The sequence below is a fragment of the Triturus cristatus genome, chromosome 2_2 (genome assembly GCF_964204655.1).
Source record: "Triturus cristatus chromosome 2_2, aTriCri1.1, whole genome shotgun sequence".
Taxonomy (NCBI): domain Eukaryota; kingdom Metazoa; phylum Chordata; class Amphibia; order Caudata; family Salamandridae; genus Triturus; species Triturus cristatus.
Genome location: NC_140582.1, coordinates 854,218,492 through 854,232,534, shown reverse-complemented (window position 1 = coordinate 854,232,534; position 14,043 = coordinate 854,218,492). Strand labels below are relative to the sequence as shown.

The window sequence follows — 14,043 nt, the reverse complement described above, 5'->3', positions numbered from 1 at the left end:
ACGGAGTTCTGGGACTTACTACCCGCCAAGTCCCGACCCATTGACATTTGGGGCCCTCTGGTAACCTACCTCCAATCCCGTACCCCTCCCAGCGGCGCTGCTTCTCCCGCGCTCCCCGCCGGCCCTGCAGCCGCCGGTGTTGACAGGTGACTGCCTCCCCCCTCCTTATAGGCCTCCCCCCGTCCCGTGGCGCTTCCCACTGTTGCCATTGCCGAACGTGTGATCCCCATGTGGCAAGTGAACTTTGTGCAAAGATGATGTGATTTCAGCCTTAACATGTTTATGTTTCTTGCAAGGTGCAGGCGACTTGCCCCTGAATGTTTGACTTGGTCTTTATTGTGATAATTTGAGCAGCTCTGTAGCACAATGTCATGTGTTTGACTTGAACTTCCTCAATAAAGGTTTTGGAAAATTAAAAAAAATACTGGGACCTTCCCATCACTGATTGAACTGTAACTCCCCAACACTCCATGTCGTTCTTTTCTTGGTCTTATTTTAGCGTTGTGAAGTAACAGCAAGACTACATCCAGTGTATTATAAGCCTCTTAAATAAATTATGCATGCCATGTCATATATTTTAGATATAGAATGTTGTTCTTAGAAGTGAGAGTGTTTCACCACCTGAAGGCCTTTTCATTTCCCTGGCTATGATGATGGAATGACGTTGCTTACAGAAGAAGCATTAAGCAGGTTGTGCTGGATGGGGAAATGATCCAGCACTCCCAGTGGCTTAATCTAGAAATCCTAGCTACTCATTTTAATGGCAATACTTGGTTTCTGTCAATATCGGATTAGAGCAGAGAACATCTATCCTGTGTAGAATCATCTATCCTCTTGCAGAGTATTTGGGGAGCAGTTCTTGGCATTTAAACCTAGTCCCGTTTTTGAAAGTTATTTGGACAATATAACATCACCATTGGCCAAGAGCTTGTTTGTTGAATTTAGAACAGTCTGTTTGCCCCTTCATTCGTTCAGTGAAAATTGGAATAAAAATTCTTTGTCTGAATCATGTCCAGCTTGTGGCATGAATTCTGAGACTCTTTTTTTCTGTTTAAATCTGTTTTTATTGTTTCAAAAGAAAACACTCTTTGGCAGCATACATTACATACAGGAATTCGTAAGCATGTGCAGGTTATTGATCCGTACTTGGGCCGATAGCTACTGTAATGTAACATGCATTCAAACTATACATCAACCGCTACTCACTCCAGAGGTAACTGCATTATCTTTAACAGTTCTGGTGCAGTCTCACAAGGAGTGACAGGAGCAACCGTGCGTCAACCATTGATCCGTACATGTAAGCATATGCCGCCCGCTCAGTTCAGGTACTTAAAACAGACGAGTTACATACAATTCAAAAGAACTAATCATAACAATGGCAGCGTGGACAATTTATACATACTTGGCTCTCCCCCTTCTACCACTATCTCCCCACCCTCTCAACCCCCCAGGGTCACTTGTGTGGCCTCAGCTGTAACCGCCCCTGTGTCATTGCAGACGCCCCAGCGTTGGGCCAGAGGAAGTAGGGTTATACTATCCCGTCAGTGAAGCAGCCCGCGGCGCACCCTCGCTCGCACAGACACTGCCTACCACCTCCATGTGCCCCGCGCAACCCTCCCCTTCCAGGCGTCGGAGCTCCCCGAGCAACTGCTCCCATCGGTCCGCCATGGGTTCCTTCCGCAGCCCCAGAGTTTCCTCCCTCCGAATAGCGGTCCCCTCTGCCCTAGCCCATGCCTGAAATGAGGAACTCCATGCCTGCGCATGCGGCGGTTCATGTGCCTTCCATCGCCTCGTAATAAGACGTTTTGCTACTACGAGCCCCAGGTCTAGGAATCGGGACGTTACCTTGTCTTTGTGTGATCTTTTAAAGTGGTGCAGAATGTGTTTGGGCCAGTCTAATGGGATGGTACGACCCACACTCCCCTGCAGCAACCCACTGACTACTCTCCAATAGTCGCCCAACCCTGGACAGCTCCACAGCATGTGTAAGAACCCCGCCCCCAGTTCACTGCACCTAGGGCACATTGCATCAGTGCGATGAAAGTACCTGTTAATCAACTCTGGTGTGAGGTAAGCCCTGTGTACAATGAATAACTCGATTTGGCGGAACCGCATGTTCCTGGGGATACGCACTGGACCCTTAAGGATCCTCTCCCACTCCTTGTCTGCTAGCGGCCTTCCCAGATCCAAGTCCCATTTGGCGCGAAGCCGGTCCAAGCTAATGGCCGCCTGCTCCCTCAGTGAAGCCGCGAACCAGCGGATCAGATGCCCACCTCTCCCCATGACGTGCAGGTATTGCATGATTAGGTGCTGGCTGGGCTCTGTGGTCATGTCCCCCATTTGGCAGTCAATCTCGCTATCAGTGAGCAGTGCGTCAGGAACCCACCGGGCGGGAGCCCGTCCTCCGACACTAGGGTCTCCTATGGTATAAGCTCACCCTCCCGATACAGATCCCCCAACGTACGCACGTCGGCTTCCCACCAGTCCACCAGTGCGGGGGCCGCGAGCACTCCTCCACCACCGGGGGAGCCCTCCAATGGTATTGCTGGCGCATATGGGATAACAGTACGAGTGAGGTATAAGGCCCTCCGGAAGCACCTGTGTGCCACTGCCAGAAGGAGCGGCAGCAGACGCGTGACTGTGGTAAGGGGATGAAAGGATCTAGTTATACGCTCCAGTGAGTAAGGCTCCATTACTGTGGCTGTATCATCCCTGCGTCTATCAGCCAAACAGCGGGCCACCCATTGCAACTGAGCTACCAAGTAGTAGTGTTCGAAGCAAGAAGCGGCTAGACCACCCCTGGCTGTCGGCAGGAACAACTTCGCGAGCGCCAACCTGTGTCTGGCAGCGCCCCAGACAAAGTCCCGTAGCATCTTATTGGGTCTACCAAAAAAGGCGGGGGGAATGTACGTCGGCAGGTTAGCAAAGTAATACAGGAGGCGGGGAAGCATGACCATTTTGGCGAGCGCCACCCTGCCCGTAGTCGTCAGTGGGAGTGTGCTCCAAAAGTTCACCTGCGACTTAAGCGTCGTGACCGCCCTTCCCAGGTTCCCATCAAATAGGTCAGCCGGGCAGCGGTAAATTTGCATCCCCAGGTATCGGAAGGTGTCTTCCTTCCATTGGACCAGCGTACCATCCAGACAATATCCCGAGTCCTCGGTCCCGGCACTAAAAGCGTACAGACAGGATTTAGCTGCGTTCACACGGAGCCCCGAGATAGTGGCGAATGTCCGCAGTAGCTGAGGCAGCCTCTCCGGCATGCACCCCACATCCTTAACATAGACTAACAGGTCGTCAGCATAGAGCGACACTTGGTGAACGGCGTCCCCCAGCGGTATACCATCCCCCAGGGAGGCCCGTATAGCCGCCGCCAGGTGCTCGATCGCCAGGGCGAACAGCAGCGGGGACAAAGGGCACCCCTGCCGGGTGCCGCAGCCCACCGGTACCGCCTCCGAGACGTAGGGGCCCAGTTGAACACGGACTGTGGGACTCCTGTAGAGTAGGTCGACCATCCTGAGGAATCCCCCGTCCAACCCATATTGCAGCAACACCGCAGACAGGTAGCCCCACTCCAGACAATCAAATGCCTTCTCCAAATCTAGGATCAGGCATCCCGCTCTGGGCCACCTGTGCACGGCCTCGGTTGCCACCCTGAAGTATCTTCGAAGGTTTAGCGACGTGGACCTCGCAGGGACAAAGCCGTTCTGGTCTGTGTGCACCAAGTGAGGGACCACTGGCGCCAGCCGCTCCGCCAATACTTTTGCGAGGATTTTGTAATCCACGTTGAGCATCGCTAGGGGTCTGTATGAGCTCAGTGCCGTGTGGTCTCTGTCTGGCTTAGGCAGGGAGACCAGGAACGCCTCCCGCATGGAAGGGGGGAGCGACCCCTCCTCTAACGCTTTATTGTAGAGCTCTCGCAGTAACGGCGTCAGGGACTCGCGGTATGCTTTATAGTACTCTGCAGGTAGGCCGTCTGGCCCCGGCGTTTTCCCAGATGCCATTGATTGGATCGCCTCCCCAATTTCCTCCAGGGAGAGAGGCTCATCAAGCGCCTCATTGTGTTCCTCTGAGGCCTCAGGTAATTGGATGGAGGCTAGAAACTCCCCGAGAAGGTGCCAAGGACCAGTCCCCATGGCCTTGTACAGTTGTTTATAATGGTCAATGAAGGCCCGGTGTATTTCGCGTTGCGTGTAGACCAGCACTCCGTCCTCCCGATTTCTCCTATCGGGGCACGCCGGTCCTCTTGCCGTATTAGCCAAACCAGAAGTCGTCCCGCTCTATCCGCTCTAGCGTGCGTTCTGGCCGTATGCGCTGCATAATTGTGGCAACGGAGCCTCTCCTGGAGCTCCGCGTGCTTTCCTCGGAGATCCTCCAGGCTGTGCGAGTGCCTACCCCCTCCTTCTCCCTCCCTCTCGTACCGCAAAAGCTCGTCCTCTAGGCGTGCCAAGGAATCCAAGAGCTCCTTGCGTATGTTCCATTTGGCCCCCAGGCAGTGCCCCCGAATGGCCACCTTGTGGGCATCCCACTCCACCAATGCACTGCTCGCCGATCCTTCATTTGTGTCAAAGTATGCTAAAATAGCCGTACCAAGGGAGGAGCGGAACTCCGAGTCCTCCAGTGCACTCGGTTGAAGCCGCCAGGTGGGCACCGGCGGCCGATCCGCCACCCAGCTAATCCGAAACCACAAGGGGTTATGATCGGAATGCGTCCGACCCAGATATTCTGACTGCGCAATAAGCAGGAGCAGTGACTGGGAGCCCACTATCCTGTCCAGCCGGACGTGCAGATCGTGCACTGCTGAGTAGTAAGAGTATATCCTATCCCTCGGGTGGAGGGTGCGCCACAGGTCCTGCAGCGCCCAATGTGTGAGCCAGTCCCCCAGTGCCCGAGCATTGGACTCCGCCACTGTGGCATGCAGGGGAGGGAAGGATCTGTCCAACTGAACATCCAGCACCATATTAAAGTCTCCTCCCAGTAGCCAGGGGAGCCTAGCGTAAGGGTGTAGAAGCTGCGTCAGCCGCACCAAGAAGGACGACTGATCCACATTGGGCGCATATAACGAGCCTAGCAACATCTCTTGACCATTCAACTTATGAATTCTGAGACTCTTGACCATATTATGTTTGAATGTCCTGAATACTGTGGTGTGCTCAGAAAATGGTTGCGCCGGTATTCTACCTTTACTACGCGGTCATTACTTCGGATTACCATTACTACCCATATCTTAGTTCGCAGATGCCATTACTTAGCATGCATTTACTTAGCATGCATTTACTTAGCATGTTCCATTACTTAGCATGCACTTACTACGCATAATGGAGTTACTGTGCAAATGAAAGCTACAAATATTTAATGCACAATGGGATGAATAAAAATAAACATTAACTGAATTATTAATATCTTTTTAACGAGTGATCGCAGTGTTGTGTTTGTGTAGTGTAGGGTAGTGTATTTGGGTTTAGGATAGTGTCGGGGTGTCGTGCAGGGTAGTGTTTCAGTGTAGGGACCAGACTGGGGGTAGGGGCAGGGTAGTGCCGGGGGTAGTGTTTCAGGGTTTAGGGTAGTGATGTGGTGTTTGTGTAGTGTAGGGTAGTGTTTTAGGGTAGTGTCGGGGGGTCGTGCAGGGTAGTGTTTCAGTGTAGGGAACGGACTGTGGGTGGGGCAGGGTCGTGCTGGGGTAGTGTTTTAGGGTAGTGATATGGTGTTTGTGTAGGGTAGTGTTTTAGGGTTTAGGGTAGTGTTAGGGGGTCGTGCAGGGTAGTGTTTCAGTGTAGGGAACGGACTGGGGGTAGTGTTTTAGGGTTAAGGGTAGTGTTGGGGTGTCGTGCAGGGTAGTGTTTGGGTGTAGGGACAGGACTGGGGGTCGGGGGAGAGTTGTGCAGGGGGTAGTGTTTTAGGGTTTAGGGTAGTGTTGTGTTGTGTAGGGTAGTGTTTTAGGGTTTAGGATAGCGTTGGGGTGTCGTGCAGGGTAGTGTTTGGGTGTAGGGACAGGACTGGGGGTCGGGGTAGAGTTGTGCAGGGGGTAGTGTTTTAGGGTTTAGGGTAGTGTTTTAGGGTTGAGGGTAGTGTTGGGGTGTCGTGCAGGGTAGTGTTTGAGTGTAGGGAGCGGTCTGGGGGAAGGGGGAAGGTCATCCAGGGGGTAGTGATTTAGGGTTTTGGGTAGTGATGTGGTGTTTGAGTAGTGTAGGGTAGTGAAGTGTTTGGGGGTATGGGTAGTGTTTTAGAGTTTATGTGTAGGGTAGTGTATTTGTATTTACTGTAGTGTTGGGGTAACTGTCTGTTTTTATTACTAGGCAAGTTTTGAAGTACCAATAACGCGTTGTAACGGTATGTGTAATAATTAACTGTGAAGTAAAAGCATTTTTTAATGTTTTTGTATATATTTGCGAAGTAAAAGCATGCGCACTAAAATCATGCGTAGAAATGCGAGAAAAACTTTGCAGCAGATACCTGCAGAGTAACGGTATGCTAAGTAACATCTTATATTCGGTTGCGCCTGATCTGTTTGTCCATGGCGATACTACATTTTAGAGAGGCAAAATGAATACAGGCGACTTACATCTGTTTTTTCCGTGAGTCGCTTCTTGTTCAATATCTGGACAAACAGGGAGAGGTTTCTAAAATTATTGTAATTTATAGAATTTTAGTGTATCGGCTGTCCTGTGGAATCCATTTTAATTATTTATGTATTATGTATATAATTGTTTTATTATAGTTAATATTTATTGGTCAACTCTCTTGAAAAAGCACTTTTCCGAACATTGTTCATGAGTTTTATATATATGGGAACCTGTTGTTAATTTAAATGAAGTAGGCATTGCAGGGATAAGATTATCAATTTGAGGATTATCCCTATATTACGACAGAAACAGCTGTAATGAAATTGCATTGCACAAGGTCTGCTGGGATTAAGTGTTATAATTTTATTACATTATATTTATGCATCAAAGACATTGAAGGAAGTGAAATCTGTTATATGTATCATATGGATGTTTTGTTCCTTTTATGGTTATGAAACCGAATAAAGAGTGTCGATACTGGAATTTTGTGGACTTTAGCTTGGTGATCTGGAGGATTCTAATGTGACACTGTCATCTGCTGACTCAACGGAGCTCTGTACACTTGTTAAATAACACTACTGGGGAAACTCATGCAATACCAATGCCAAACAAGAACACAAAGCAAAGAGAAGGAAAACAACAAAATGATATAGTACATGTGCATTCAGCCTTGAACTATCCATTCCCTCGTATTTCAGCAGGACAATATCAGCATTTGCAGAAGCATGTTATCTGAGATCATCTAACCGCTTCTTCCATGCCCACCTTGGAAGCGGATCCATTGTGTGCCTGTCCACCAACTGTGGAACAGCCTTTTACTTAACCTTATCAAAACAAGAAATCTTCTTTACTTCTGTGAAAAAACTCATGAATCTGCTAATTCCTCTATAAACTCAGTTGGATTTTTGAACACAGAACCAGGACGCCTACAAGTGCTCTTCATCAACATAAACTCACTCCTAGACCCTGTGCTTCATCCATCCCAAAAAAAGTTAGCAGTTTCTCTGATCAGGGTAATCTAATAGGTAGATCTTTACTGTAAGAAGCCCAACTGTGTGGAGCATACTGTAAGATCATCTGTGATTCATTACAGTAACAAAAAGCCCTACAACGTGCTTAAGTTATGTAAAAAATCTGTGGATCACATGTATGTACCTTTTATCAGGTTGCAAACGGCCTGATTAGCAGAATCGGACCGTTTGCAAGTGGCAAAAAGGCTTTTCCAATGTACCAAACCCTATTTTGCGATTCAGTGACCTATTACCAAATTGCAAAATGGGTTAGTGATTTGCTATTAGGAAGGGCCCTATTTAGGGGATCCCCTCCTCTACCGAATGACGGCAGTATGTAGGAATATTTTGTGACCAAAAATGCGGTCGCAAAACATTCTCATTTTACCACCTACTTCAAGTAGGTGGTAGCCCATTCACAAATGGGAAGGTGTCCCCACGGGACCCTTTCCCCTTTAGGAATGTTAGCGAAATCGTTTTTTCAAAGCAGTCAATGGTCCCACATGCCACTGCCTGCTCTTAAAAAATTTAAAAAACTTAATTTTTCTTTTTTAAATGCAATCTGTTTTCCGGTAAGGGAATCGGGCTACATTTTAAATGAAAATGCTTGCTTTATTTAAAAGCAATCACAGACATGGTGGTCTGCTGACCCCAGAAGGCCACCATCCCCTTGATTTTAGTGATTTCCCCATGGTTTGCAAATTGTGACTTATCTCATTACAATTCATGAGGTAGGTCGATTTGTGGCTGACTAGGAATCGCTATATGAAACCATAAGTGGCACAATAAATACCTAAAAAAGGCAGGTTTTGAGTTGGGTTTTTTAAAGTTTGTGAAGGAGTGTATTAGGCACAGGGGAGGGGGAAGGCTCTTTCACTTCGAGGCGGCAAGGTAAGAGAACAAGGGATCTCCGGATCTGGTTGTGGGCGGATGCAGAGCAGAGCCATGCCCATTTGAGTTGTATGCTGGGGTGGGTGATCTGAGTATAAGAGTTTCTATTCGAGAGGTATTGAGGTTCAGAGAAGAGAAGTGGCCTATGGGTGTGACAGAATAACTTAAAGAGACACCTTTTTGCATGGAAAGCCTGTGAAGAAATAGTAGGAGAGAAACAGTAGAAGTGCAAGGGGGGGCATTGAGAACTAAGTGGGCAGCCACTTTTCGAATGACCTGCAGTCTTTTGGTGAGATGGGTGGAGATCTTGATGTCCAAGACATTGTCTTAATTGACACAGCTTGTGATGAGCCCTTGGATAATGGCTGTGCAGCAAACCATAGGGGAGCCAAATACATATTTTGCACAGTTGTGGACAAGTTGGAATCCAGAATGAGTTCAAGATTTCCTGAGGAGTTCATTGGCTACAGGATGTCACCTACTTCTTCTGGCCAACAACCATGAGACCGCCAAGAGGTGGTGTTCTCAAGTAGCGTCACCTCCATTTTGTCACTGTTTAATTTTAAACAATGCAAGCACAAGCAGTGGTCTACCTATAGCATGCAAGGACTGAAAGGGCACATTTGATGTCAATATTGTCAGATACAGAGATAACAAGATGGCTGTCGCCAGCATAAGATACTTTATCAAACGCAAAGGATCTGATGGTGTTGACCAGAGGAGTCATATACAGGTTGAAGAGGTTTGGTCTAAGAGAGGATCCCTGGGGACACTGCACAACAGTGAGGCGGTATTGGAGACAAAGGGAGAGAGGAGAACAGATTAACACGTATTGGAGAATGTTTAAAAAAAAAGCAAACTTGAATGCATCAAGGAACACCCCATATTCATGAAGACATTGAAGGAAAATCGCATGGGATACTGTATGAAAACTCATACAATACAAAACTGTTGAACACCTTGATAATAACTAGATAGCGCAATCTCTCTGGGCAAACAATCCATACAAGGCTCTGCTGTCTCATGTCCCTCCCAGCAGACTATCAGCTGACTTTTTTTCTAGTCCATAAATAAGCCATTTTTTATGATGCTTAATGCTCATATGGTTTAGTGCATTTCAAAGAAGATTTCAGAGTGGGGCCGTTTTTTAGCATCATAGGAATCTCATCACAACTTCAAAACATTATAATCTACCAACTGCATCTGTTTAATAAGCAATACTGATCAGTTGCTCTAAGGAACCATTTTCTAAGCATTGCAGGATTAAAATACTTTGTCTGCTTCTCCAAAAAGTAATCTTCCCTCTGTGTGCCTCCTTGCCTTCTTAAAAATACATTTCAAAGCGAACACAATCAGTATGCTACATATTATGAGTGTATACATGTGTGTGGTATCACCATGTGTGTGGTATGATAGCAGAAATAGAGCCAAAGGGCAGCAGAGTGCTTATGGGGTCGATTACAGATAGAATCAAAGTTATTGGTGGCGTGGAAAGGGGGTTCTACGAGGGGAGGTGGACTATTTACTGTGTCACTATGAAGTGTTATTTGTATTTGACATTGTCTCATTTCAATTTGTTTTTCTACACAGTTGAAGTTGCAATGGATTACCTACTGGAACTTTCAACTGCAGCTAAAGGAACATCAAAAGAATGCTGTCCTGAAGTTAGTGGATTTGATTCAATAGCCACATCCCTGGAGGATACTAAACAGGCTCATTTTGTTGAAGGGAACAATGTTTTGGCAAATGATTATGCACAATTTACAAGCTCAGCAGAAACGGACCCGTCCACAAGTATGTTGTTGACCAAGGACTTTGATATATTGATACAAAATGAATTTGAGAAATGCAGCCGTAGTTCCTATCTTTCACCATGTAACTCAGACACTGAAAGAGTTCCTGTGCCACTGGACTATGTAACTGGTAGCAGTGAACTTCCAGGATTGGGGAGCTCTAGTGTGAATTTAAATAGCATACAAGAGAATGATAAATGTTTTGATTGCTTCTCAGTCCGACCAAGCCAAAACAGCTTTGCATCTTTTCAGCCCGAGTTGGTGAAATGGAGTGTGCAAACTGATGATGCAACTGTGGACATAAGTGCCTTTTCAGGTGAACTTGATCTGAACAGCCAGGGAAGTACGCTTTCCGATAATGGTGCATTCCCAGAGCCTGTGCAGTTGGAAGGGTTTGAGAGTGATCATTTAAATAGGGACATGGGCACCAAATCTCATTCTTTTCAACAGCAACATTGCAATCAGCCTATTCTTCCAGTTCTTAACCATTCACTGACTTTGGAACAATCTGGCATACCATTTCTTAGTCAACAAGATGACACAATTGTTTCAAGTAATCCTCCAAATAAAGATGATATGTCTAGTATTGTCCTTGGTGAACCACATTCAGATGCCCTCCAGTCTGAGAATGGATTCAGTTCCCAACTGACTGCCTGGAACCCATTGGCTAGTGAGTTTTACCCTTCCAACTATCACCATTTTATCACTCCTGTTGCATTCAGTCCTGGTCACTGGACACCTGCACTGAACCAGGGAGGATATAGGAGAAGTGTTAATGGTTCTCCCGAGAAGTGTTTAAATGCCTGGGTTAGCAACCCATTCACATCAAACGCCCAAGGACAACAATCTGATAGCCACAAAATGCCACCATTGAATCAATCTCTTATTCCAAGTGTGAAAAAAAAGAAACCCATTTTAGGCAAAGTTCTTCTCCTGCTACGAGGCGCCCCTGGCTCTGGAAAATCTACTTTAGCAAGGTATAACATTTTTATTAAGCATTGTTCTTGAATAATCAGAAAGTTCAGCATGTAAGCTGGGGAAGTTATTGATGTGCTTGCATATTTGCATATGGAATAAGCTGTGTTTCATGCGTTAAGGTAATGATCAGCTGGGGAAAATGTTCCTTATTACTGACCCCATAAAATTGTTTTCTCAAAACTGTTTATTATCAATTTGGAAATACTCTTATTAATTCTCTAGAGTTTTTTATTTTCTTATTGATAAATTATTGTAGAGTAAAAATGAAATGGAGTTAAAGGTGTAGAAATAATAAATAGTAAAACATTTTGTCCTACCTCCTTTGTGTGAGGGCCTGAGTGGGAGGACATTTTAAGTTAGTTCATTTTGTGTGCTGGATTGACAAGGTTCTTAGTATATTGAATTTCTCTTGCAGTGGAGTCCAGGATTGGTGAGTCTACTCCTTAGAAGCAAACCATTCAGTATGATTCTTTTCCACAAGCAGGAGTTAATCCAGCAACACAACACTGCCATTCTAACCCACCACCATGACTTCCCCATTAGATCGGTCCTTTTTGAATTAGTTTTGGCCAAGTTGGTTAGAACTAGCCCATGCACTACGTGGTTGCCTTTCTTTTATTTTATGGGTTGGATTGATGTGCATACCTCGCAGGCGTGAGGGCCATCATTTTGTCTGTAGACTTCTGTTGAGTCTCCCCTAGAGTGAGTCTACATAGTGATGAAGTAAATGGAATTTCTGATAGAGACTTCTAAGCGCAGATACCTTACCTATGGATGTTTTGGGGGGTGTGGCAGCTGGACTGGCAGAAGACTGGGCTGCACAGTATCCCCATTGCGCTCTCTCTGTGGACACCTTTGCCGCGGCTACGAAAGGGTTGGGTTGATTGGTGTGCCTTCTAAGGCTGTTAGTGATAATGGAAGCCCCTACTGTAGCCACAGAGGGGATGAAATTGTTGATGCGGCTGGTGGGTGGGAGCATAAAGGTCCAGAGAGCCCACTGTGGGCCTGCTATATTTATAGTACTCTAAGGCCAAGTATGCTTATCAAGTGGCATGTTCAAGAGACTAGCCTGGACGGGGCATGGCCAAATCAGCCAAGATGGTGGTTGTGCCTGACTGAGGTCCACGACCCTGTTTGAATCTTGCCCATAATTTGTGCCTGAGGAGTCGCTCAATGCTCTATTGGGCCCAATACTGCTGCAGCGGCAACGAAGATCCGGTTCCCCGACTCTGAAATTCCAGTGCAACGGAATACTCGGTCCTTGCCGTGTCCGAAGCAGACACAACATGGTGGCACCACGAAGAGTATGAGAGAGGCTTGCTAGCTGGGCAGCGACAGCAGCAACCCCGCACACACTTCGCACTAACCCCAGCTGAGAGATCATGGGGAGCGCCTTTGTGTGGTGGAGTGAGCCGGGCTGACAAGATAAGCATCCCACCGACAATGGAGCCATACAGCGCTAATTGCAGCGGCCTCCACCGCGGAGCGGGAAGAAAACAGAACCGAATCAGGCCCGATCAGTGGACTCCGGTGCAGCCGAAGTGCAGGATACCGCTCAGCACTGGACACAGCCACGGTAGAAGCCGAGCTGCAGTGGAGGGGACGCCCCATCAGACAGACCCGGGCATGCCCCCCGCGCTGACAGAACGACTCTGATGCATTTGGTGAGCGGTGTTGGAAGGGTTACCTGGCCTGGAGCAGATACCAGCAGGTGCAAGGCACAGGGCCAACACGCGGGCCGCTCCCCCATCAACTATACGCAAGCTCGAGGATATAAACCTGAAGTAGGCCCACGCAGCCCCCACATACGAAACAGCTAGCACCAGCGAAAAGTATCCCAAAAGAGACATACAACTGCCTCTCCCACTATCACACCTGGAGATCCACATCAGAGGTTCCGTGTGGAAGGTTCATAGCTTTAGGGTCGGAAACCCTGAGACTCAGAAGACCCTAGTGGACTCCCAGGAGCCTCGCCGAACATAATCACGCCCTGCGCCTTTAGCAGATCGGGAGACATAATGTGAGCAGCGAGTCCATAAGTAGGCCCACAGTCCCCTTCTGCCTGTTGCGTAAGAGGGTCCAACACACAATGGGAGCTGAAACAAGCAAAATGTGCACGCCACTCAGCACCAAAAACCGAGGTGCGGCCCAGCACATTAGCATCTGCAAGAATCCCCACTGTGACTTGCAAACTCACCTACCTCACCGCTACTTAGACTCAACCAGAATATAAGTGGCAAGGGGGCATCCGATGATCCATTGGCTTCTCCCACACCTGAATTGTAGCCTGTTCCTCACAACAGAAGCAGCCTCCATGAACTAGATTAGAGCAGGCCCAAAGACAGTTTCATATCTAAGCACAAAGGATCCCAGATGCCATCTACAATTCAAAGCAACACGGCTAAAACTCAGCACCAAGATGCAGAGGCATCATCTGTCCTAACCATGTCCAAAAAATTGGATAAGGTAGTGGCGGCCATCAAGCATTCCCGGGTCATAATGGAAGAACGGTTCCGCACCCTCGCTACAGACCTTAACATATTACGGGATGACCACCGCAATCTGGCGGATAAAGTTGCGGATGGAGAGAAAACAATCGCCACTCTACAGCCCATTGCAAAAACGCAACCAGAAACGTTACGGACACTACAGAATCAGGTGGCGGTCCTGGAGGAGTGTGCAGATGATCTTGAAGGCTGTTCGAGAAGATGTAACATTCGTGTCCTGGGCCTGCCAGAAGGTGTAGAGGAAACGAATCCCATCGACTTTATAGAAACCTGGGTCCGTACCTTTACACCACCTGCGGACATC

General features: G+C 47.6%; 1 protein-coding gene across 4 annotated transcripts in view; it reads left to right on the top strand.

Moving 5' to 3' along the window:
* Positions 1 to 14,043, top strand: part of N4BP2 (NEDD4 binding protein 2) — a 1,530,410-nt gene that overhangs the window by 147,248 nt on the left and 1,369,119 nt on the right. For all 4 annotated transcript variants that reach the window (XM_085642232.1, XM_085642233.1, XM_085642234.1 and 1 more), the window contains one exon: positions 10,052 to 11,231. In XM_085642232.1, coding sequence (XP_085498358.1) covers positions 10,052 to 11,231 — 1,180 coding nt within the window. The remainder of the gene's footprint in view (positions 1 to 10,051; positions 11,232 to 14,043) is intronic.